The sequence below is a fragment of the Gavialis gangeticus genome, unplaced genomic scaffold (genome assembly GCF_001723915.1).
Source record: "Gavialis gangeticus isolate Ggan-Ray unplaced genomic scaffold, GavGan_comp1, whole genome shotgun sequence".
NCBI classification, from domain to species: Eukaryota; Metazoa; Chordata; order Crocodylia; family Gavialidae; genus Gavialis; species Gavialis gangeticus.
In genome coordinates, this window is record NW_017729033.1 from 67,888,671 (window position 1) to 67,898,308 (window position 9,638).

Genomic DNA, 9,638 nt, shown 5'->3' on the forward strand with positions numbered 1-9,638 from the left:
CGCCCCCCCCCCCCCCCCCCCCCCCCCGAACATGTGTAAAAACACCCAATCAGAGCTGCTGGTTCTGAATACTTTGGAAGATCTGGCCCAGAAAGCTTTTAACACACTTTGGGGAAGTCCAAGATACATGTGAAGTAAAACTAAATAATTCACTTCTTTTGCAGTGAACATTCAAACAAGGAGAGAGTGGGCCTCAGTAAAGAAAACTTGATAATGCGAGGATGCACAATCAGAAACACAGAAGCTGTTGTGGGCATTGTGGTGTATGCAGGTTAGTGAACCTGGTGGGTTACACAGATTTTCATGGAAACATAATTTCTTCAAGATGTCCTCTTATAGTGTTGCTTACCTACCATAAGAAGTAGTATGGTAACTTAGCAGATAAGTAAAAGACTTGCCTTCAACTGTTAGCCAGTCTGGGGATGAACCCCTATGCAGAAGTCACTGCAGATCACATAGAAAACCCCATCTGGCCAGGCTAATTGAAAAAGAAGAGTGGGAAATTGAGTCTTAAATGTTTCGATTGTTATTTTGAATCTAGTTCAAGTCAGTTTTAGCTAGAAGAACTTCTAATGGGTGGCTGTTCAGCAGGTTATCTGAAATAAGCGTATTCTCTCTCATAGTTTATACCTGCTGTGCCATCTCAGCTGGGCGTGGTGGTCAGTCCAGATCCACGTAGAGAGTTCTCCCATGTCTCTTATCTCCCCCACATAGCAGTTAGCATGAACTGTTGGTAGACTCAGAAGAAAGCCTAAGGAGTGGAATGGGCCTGGAGACTGAATGCTCTTAGACCTTTCAGGGTCTTCACTGTTGCTGCCTTTTCTGTGTCCGTTCTGTGACAGAGGACAAACATATCCAGAGCTCCCGATCTGGTACCTTTACCATATACTAATGTTTATGTAGAGAAAAATAATTCAGCTCCAGAGTGCAACTTTCAAGAGCTAGGAGGGAAATTATTGATTTAAGACACACATGGCCACACAAAAACTTATATTTTTGTTTTGTTTTGAGAGCAGAATTAATAAAATGCATTGTCCTAGCAGTTAATTGCCTTGGCCAAGAATGCAATCTGTGTTCAAATACTAATTAATTGATAAATACTAAACATTCACCTTTCTCTTTCTTCAAAATATTTGAATTTTGGTTTACCTATCTGCCTGCATATTACAGGTCATGAAACCAAAGCAATGCTAAACAACAGTGGCCCTCGTTACAAACGCAGTAAATTGGAAAGGAGGCTGAATACTGATATCCTTTGGTGTGTTCTTCTTCTAATTTTGATGTGTTTAATTGGTGCTTTGGGTAAGTAAAGTATACTTTACAAACTAGTACTTTTTTTTCCTGCCAGTTTTACAGGGCTTTATACTTAATGTTGTCAGTCTGCTGGGGTATTAGTATAAGTTATACCCTCAGTAATCTAGGAAGCCAATTTTTTACCAACCAATAATTTGTTTAAGAATGGATGTAAGACATGGGACAGGAAAGAACTTCATATGTCATCTAGTTCAGTCCACTTCTATTGCAGACATTTATATCATATAACCGGCTTCATAAATTTATCAAGCTCCATCTTAAAACTAATTTTTCTTTCACTCATCCTATAAGAAGGCTGTTTCAAAAAAGTGACCTGGAAAACATTAAGTGAATTACTTTCAATAACAGTAAACCCATGCCCTGAAAGTTGAAGACTGAGGCTTATCTACACTATAAAATCTGTATGCCAAAAAAGCATTTTCAACTTTAAAACTGTTGTACTGACTGTACAGCTGAGACACTGTTATTCAGATAAATTCTGCAGGCAGAAAAAGTGGTGTTCTTACCAGATACCTCAGAAACTGCCTTCTCTCCCTTATAACATCAAACCAGTTGAGACATATACTGTATTTGAGTTCGTAATCTCTAATTTAATAGGGAGAGGAGAGGAGGGGTACTATTTTTCTGAAAAGCCTTCAAATCTGGAACATGCTTCTCCAATCAGTCTTCTTTTGATCTAACTGGTAGTATTCCAGAGCTTATATATTTTTAGCTTTTTCAGGGAAAATGAAATGACAAAGAAGGAAAAGCCCAATGTGTATGGTTCTGGAGGGTTTCACATTTGGGTGTTGGTTACAATCTGAGCTTGCACCCTGAGTCTGAACAGGACATTTTTTATAATAAATCAAAATAAGTAGGTTAGTTAAAATGGCACCTGAAAACTTCAGATTACATTGAACAGACCTGAGTCTTATATCAGTAGCCCACTTGGATTAGCTGTAACAGTTTTTAAAGTTGGATTTTTAAACATTTCCTGATATAGCCAATTTTATAATTTAGATACAAACTGCTTTCTATGCACATTGTTTTACAAGCTGTTAAGTAGTCTTGGTGGCCTGTCAACCCACTGTTTCCTAAACTAAGGGAGTCATCCAAGCAAGCTAACCCAGGGTTGAGCCTTATTTGTTGTACCCAATATTGTACATCAGATTGTTGATTGGTATATTGTTGATGGATGAATTAAATAGAATTTTGATTGTTGATGGGTTAATTAAGTTTTTAAAGTCTTACGTGTGTGCTGTTGATACAGCCCAAGAAACTTTGATTCACAGTTTAGAAGAAGACAATGTGGAGAAAAAGCTTTTTTCTTGAGAAAATATAAAAAGATAACATCTGGTAGCTTTAAAGGCCAGTACATAGTGATACCTGTTCTTCTTTCAAGCAGTTACTGTGATACTCAACTATGGTCCAGCAGACATACAGCTCACTCATTTTCAATTTGTTACCATTTTTAAGGTCATGGACTTTGGTTAAGTCGCTATTCAGAGATGCCTTTTTTTAACATTCCTGAGCCAGATGGAAAATCAACTCCACCAGCATTGGCAGGATTCTATATGTTTTGGACAATGATCATCTTATTACAGGTAACTTCAGTCTACCTTAAAGAACCTGGGCCAAATTCTCTTCTCATTTATACTTGTGGAATAACTCCTTTGACTTAATTGGAGTTACTCCAGATAAGCACTGGTGATTTGCACTAGTAATTTGACTTTAAATCGTTAGCTGATTAACTAGTTGAATTTAATCCCCTCATTTTATTTTGACAGGTTTTGATCCCTATTTCTTTATATGTTTCCATTGAAATTGTCAAATTGGGGCAGATCTATTTAATTCAGAATGATACTGATTTTTACCATGAGAAAATGGATTCCACTATTCAGTGTCGAGCACTGAATATTGCTGAAGACCTTGGGCAAATCCAGTACATCTTCTCTGACAAGACTGGAACCCTCACTGAAAACAAAATGGTTTTCCGAAGATGCAGCATTGCAGGACATGAATACTGCCATGAGGAAAACAGTAAGAACTAAAACAATGTGTCAGCAGCCAATTATTGGTATATCCGTGCAGAAAGCAAAAGTTTAAACTGGGTGGGGTACATTTTTGTCCACTAGGCAGCACACATGTACAGTAGTTTGAGTTGAAGGGCATGTCAGCCAGTGCTATCAGCAGCTATACTTTGCCTAGTATTGACATCCTTACACATATATATGTTATCTCTGATGAGTCTTGTGATCTGTTTACAGGATCCGTTATGCTAATAGTCATGTACAATGCAAAAATATTTAGTGTGCAATATAACAGTGTTTTTCTCTCTGACCAAATGAAATCGCATTAGTGCATTCTGCTTCTCACCATGTAGTTTTGAAAACTATGTAATTAAGAAAGTGTGCAAATAACCTGTGCACTTTCCTATGTGACCAGACTCCACACAGCATTTTAGGATACAAATCCTCAATTCACCAGCATGGCACAGATTTGAAATAATCTTTCTTCATTTTCTGGAGCATTGTTTAGACTTCAGTTCAGCATATACCTGTCTTTAAGCATGAGAGTTGTTAAGTACTTTGCTGAATCAAGGCCCTAATAACTTCTCTAGTTTTAATTCACAAGCAATTTCAGTGGAAAGCCTACCAGATGTGTATATTAATTTGATGATTTTTTATTAGGTTTCAAAGACCTGCTGTTCCACTGTAGCTCATTTTGTTTAACATGTTTGTTAACTGCTATATGAAAATAGGTGAAAACACTGTTAACTGATGTTGCAGCAGCCTGTGTACTGAATTTTCAATGCTGTGTGTCCAATATATTAATGAGATGCTGTATATATCTTAAAGTTACTGATTCCAGGGGTGCCTATAAAAACAAAACAAGATTCAACTCTAGGAAGAGCAGGAAATTACATATACTGTAGCCTTAGAGACACCTTTATTCAATTTGTTGAGTGATATATTCTACTATCTAGTTAGATCAGAACAAAAAAATACAGGAATGCAGTGAAGTTCACTTACCTGGTGCTTGTACTATTAAGTAATACTGAATGCTATAGAAATATACTATTTAAGCAGTAGGCAAGGCTTATATTCTGCATAAGATTGAGGAGGACTGACGCAAGCTAGATAACAGCAGTTAATGATTTGTAATGCAGTATCAAGATATTTCTTGGTATTGGCAATCTAGATTTAACAGTTCATTATGCAAGTGATATACTGCCTGGTGGTCTCACTGACAAAGCTTCCTTCAAAGTCACAGGGACACACTCAATTAGAAGTCCTAACATAATTTCTGCATCTTTTGAGAATCTACTCCACTGTATAGAGTAGATATAGTGATGCAGGTGTTTTCGTTACATTATACATAAAGAAGACATTAAGGAAGAAAGGCAATAGGAGATGTAAAAAAAAAAACTTACAGAATTTTAAACTCCTAAAATAAAATAATATATTTGTGTTTTCAAAAAAAATTGATGGTTGACTACTTAGTACCTGTGCCCTGCTGTTTATTTCATTAGTACCTAAAGGTTGCTACTCAAAGATTGAGACCCATTGCACCCAGCACTATGCATCTGTTTTCAGTGTACATTTTGGTTTTTTAGTGTTAGCTTCATAAAATGCCATATATTAACTATGCTTATGATTAGTTCATACTGTGTTCCCATGATTACAAAACAAGTACCTGGAAACATTTATACCTTGAATTGCTAGAGACTTTGTTTACCTTAACTTTTAACACAAAGATGGGAAGAACCCATAATTCAGTTCAGTTTTTAGAGGGAGCTTTATGCAATGCTGCACAGGGTTTTTATTCACATGTTTCAGATGGATAGAGTAACCCTGCAAAAAAGCTCTAGTGCATTCCTCTGAATATCTGCCATTTTATCCAGATATATACTCTTTGTATATAATCATGTACATGCTCCTTCATTGCCCAATGTAGAAGATGAAAGAGGTGCATAGTAGCAGTGGCTATGCTGTTTATATGATAGTCACTTGGCAATATTTTAAGTCGTGTTTCAGGACAACAAGTCCTGAGGACAAAGGAGAAGTAGGTGTGGTATATCTTGACACTAATAAAGCTTTTGGTGCTGTATCATGTGAAGCAAAGTAAAGAAACCTGGTCTAGATTAAATGACTGTAAAGTGAGTGTATAACTGGTTGGAACACTATACCCAAAGAGTAATTATTAATTACTGGCTCATTGCAGAATTGAGATTTGTATTTGGTGAGGAGTCTCTCTGGTATCCTATATTATTCAATGGTTCCTTTAATAACTTGAATGATGGAAAGAGAGTACATTTGTTATATATGTATGTATACCAACCTAGAAGGGATTTCAATCACTTTGGAGAGCAGAATTAGAATGAATAATGATCTCAGAAATTTTGGAAATGCTCTGAAATTAATAGGATCCAAGTCAATAAAGACAGGTGCAAAGTACTACATTTAGATAGGGATAAACAGCTGCACAGATAAAAATGGGAAAAAACTGGCTAGGTAACAGTTCTGCAAAAATATGTGAATTGCAACTTGAGACACAAGCCAATATAGTCATACTGCAAGCTGGGATCATGCCGGTGCATTTATATGAGACACTTTACTGCGAAGTAGTATAGTTTATTGCACAGTAATTGTGTGTCTACATGTGCACATGGTTACTGCACAGTAAACCTCACTAGTTTTGAGTAAATTTGCTACCTGAAATTGCAAGCCCAGGGACTCCAAGCCCTGTGCTACGAGATCACTCAGGGAGAGGGGGCTGGGAGATCGTGATCTCCCAGAACCAGCTCCATGGTCATGGGGCCAGTGATGGGAGATAAGGATCTCCCAGTGCTGGCACCATGGTGGCAGAGCTAGTGCTGGGTGCTCCCTGCTTCCGGGCCCGGGGAGCCTGTTCCCCACCCAGCTCCACACTTAAAGAGTTGAGCAGGAGGACAAGCTCCCTAGCCTGTTCCCCACCCAGCTCTATGCTCATGGAGCTGACCAGGAAACAGGTTCTCCGGTCAGGGGCAGGTCCCAGCCACATGCCCCAATCAGGTAATCAAGGTGGGGGGCTTGCAAAGAGCTGCAGGTGTGAGGCAGGTCCCAGCCCCCTGCCCCATTCACTGGAGGAGTAGCTTGCAGTGAGCCCCTAACTTCCTGCTAGCTGTCCCGCCAGTGGACTGGGGCAGAGGACTAGGACCTGCCCCTCTCCTGCAGCTCTTTCCAAGTTCCCTGCCCCAATCAGGGAGCCAGAGCTGGGAGCTCCCTGCTTCTGGGGTAGGGGGACAATGTCCCTGCCCCAGCAGCAGGCAGCACCCTGGGGGCAGAGTGCAATGTCCCAGCCCTGGCCAGGAGACATATGTCTCTTGGTGCACTGCTCCCTGCCAGCCCCTGAGCTAGCACCCAGGAAGAACCTAGAGCTGCCCCTGGTAGTGGCCAGGGCCCATTGCAGGGCCGCAGGAAGTGGGAGCAGTTTGCTGCTAGGAGCAGCAAATTTGCTTCTACATCCCTTCATGTATAGACACCTGCCTGGAAGCATTTACTCATGAGTAGTTTACTCACAAGTAAACTGATCCCAGGTCAAATGCATGCATAGATACACCCTCTGGGTGTGTCTGCATAAGATGCTTAATGCGCAGCAGCCTAATAACAGTGTGCAGTAGTGTGCTGGGCAAAAACCATGCTAACACACTACTGCGCAGTAGTATTAGGTTACTGCATAGTAAGCATCCCTAAGAAAACATATGCTGGCACTATTGTGCAGTAACTACTAGGGCTGTGTGAGATTTTGCCTCCAGTTTTCTTTCGACACTGTTTTGACTTGTTTCAAGGTCAAAACAATAAAATCGAAAAAAACCCAGATATTGTTGAAACAGTCTCAAAACAAAAACAAGTCAAGTCGAAATGTTTCACCATTTCAACGCTGTTTTGCTGTTTCACCCATAGGCTATAATGGGGAAGGATGAAACAGCCTATAATTTTGTCATTTCTGCCCTGATTTGGATGAACCTTGCAGGAATGGTAGCCCCTTCTAAGGGCATGAAGTCTACCAAGTTTCAAGGAGATAGGTGTAGGGAGTTTGGGGAAACTGCACCTCAAAGTCTTGAAAGCAAAACTCATGTCACGTGTATGTGTTAAGCCACAGCGAGGTCAAAACTGCAGGCCTGCTAGCCCCAAGTCTGAGAGAATGTATGTGTTGTAGTACAACATTTTCCCTTTAGTTTTCAGCATGGCTTCCCTCTTGTGATAAATATGATCAAGGTTTTACTTGCCACAAAAGAAGGTTTCTGTTTTTCAGTTGTAGAAATTGATTTATCATTTTTCCGCCTTAAACATTTAAGCTTTGGGCAAAATTCACAGAGACCCTTAGAGTCATGTTCACAGTAGCTTTTGTACTTGTGTTCTCAACCTGGTGTCATTAACAGGGTAAATATCAGGTATATACGAACTGATGCTCTGCTGCCATGGGCACCACAACATTACAGTCCCCTCCATACTTTTACCACACTCCACCTTACAAAGGTTTTTGCCCCCATTACATTAATTGGAAGGCTGATCCAGAAACTCTGTGTTCTGAACCTTCTTATTTCCAGCCTAAGTTCATTCATGGCAGCCTGTACCCATTAGTAATTGTAATAACATTGTCCTTTAGTTTAATAGCTTCTCCTTTCCTGATGCATTTATAGCCCTCTCAGCCTTTTTTTTTTTAAGCTACGTAAGCCAACCTCTTCTAGTCTCCTTTCATATGATAGGTTCTCTGTTCCCCTGATCATCCTGGTAGCCTTTGTCTCTACCTGTCCCAGTTTTAATTCACCTTTTTGGACATGTACAAACTATTCCTAATGAGGTCTCACCACTATGTTGTACCCTGTCTCTTCAGATACATCTTAAGATTGCATTTGTCTTTTTGCAGGTGCATCACATTTATGGCTTATACTCATTGGGTGGCAGTTTTCTTTTGCTTTTAATAAAATGCATCATCCATTTTTAAATATACATGCTCAATTCCTTGTTGTAAGTTTGACTTTGGTTTTCCAAGCTTCCAGAGAGTCTGATTTATGGTATTGGACAAAAGATGGATTCTTTTACATCACTGAACCATGATTTTGTTTGTAATTATCTTTAGCCAAGAGGCTGGAATCCTATCAAGAGGCTGATTTAGAAGGTGAGGATTTAGCAGATGCTCTGTGTAGCTCCTTGAGCCTCATGCCAAAACAGAAGGAGCACAGCTGCAGGACAGCGAATGAGCCTTTGAACAGCAAGTCTTTGAATCAGGCAGCTGCTGGCTGTTCTGCCTCAGGAGGGGAAGATGGAGCCAGTGACATTCCACGCTCAAGACATGTAGCTTTCAGCAGCCCTATTGTAAGTAGAGATTGATGTCATTTGATCTTAAATGTCCAAAATTCCTCATGAAGAAAGAATTAGGGGAGGCTCTGTTCCCCCAGGCACCACCCAGGGTTACTAGGAATAACGGCCACAAATTGTTAGAAGGTTCAGGCTGGACATCAGAAGACATTACTTTACAGTTAGAGCTGCAAGGCTCTGGAATGGATTCCGAAGGGAGGTGGTGCTCTCTCCTACCTTGGGGGTCTTCAAGAGGAGGCTGGACAGACATTTGGCTGGGGTGATACGATCCTGGCGCCCGTTCCTGCTCGGGGCAGGGGGTCAGACCTGATGTTCCGTTTATGTCCCTTCTGACCCTAAGTACTATGATACTGCACGCTCTTGTGGGGGTTGGCCCATGTGTTGTCCTTCAGGCTTACTCTGGTTCAGCCCTGCTCAACCCACCCTCTGGGGCTGCTCTTCAAACTGTCCCACAGCCCTCCTCAACCTCGAGTTACGCCCAGTCCTTCAGGCAGTAAAGACATACCCTACTCTGGGCAGGCCCCACTACTGCCCCCTCTCTGGTGCCTCCAGGGTCTCATTCCCCTGTGGGGGCTTAGTTGGCCACAGCCATGCCTGGCCCCTCACCTCTGCTGGGGTCTTACCCCCCCTAGGGCTCAAGTGGCCATAGCTGTGCCTGACCCTTGTACCCATGGTGTTGTGGGAGCTAGGGGTTATTAAGGCGCCCCAACCTGCCTTTCACCAGGGAGGTGAATGGGGGTATTTGAGTGGGGCTGCCTCACCATTGGCAGTCCCGCCAGGCCACCCTTCCCCAGCAGGGTGCAGTTTTAGGTCATGCCCAGGAGCAATGAGGCCTCCTCTGTCCCCATAGCCTCACCTTTACCTCCAAGGTATTCCAGGAGCAGCTCAGCCCAATGTTGCCTCCTTGGCTGCTCAACTCAGACTGCTGCCTCTCTGGCCTATGTTTGAAAACGGCCACTGCAATCAGCCACCTGGTGGCTG

General features: G+C 41.5%; 1 protein-coding gene across 1 annotated transcript in view; it reads left to right on the forward strand.

Moving 5' to 3' along the window:
* ATP10D (ATPase phospholipid transporting 10D (putative)) overlaps positions 1-9,638 on the forward strand; it is a 63,822-nt gene that overhangs the window by 24,333 nt on the left and 29,851 nt on the right. The window contains exons 5-9 of the mRNA XM_019526407.1: positions 165-271; positions 1,171-1,302; positions 2,770-2,897; positions 3,081-3,333; positions 8,419-8,654. Coding sequence (XP_019381952.1) covers positions 165-271; positions 1,171-1,302; positions 2,770-2,897; positions 3,081-3,333; positions 8,419-8,654 — 856 coding nt within the window. The remainder of the gene's footprint in view (positions 1-164; positions 272-1,170; positions 1,303-2,769; positions 2,898-3,080; positions 3,334-8,418; positions 8,655-9,638) is intronic.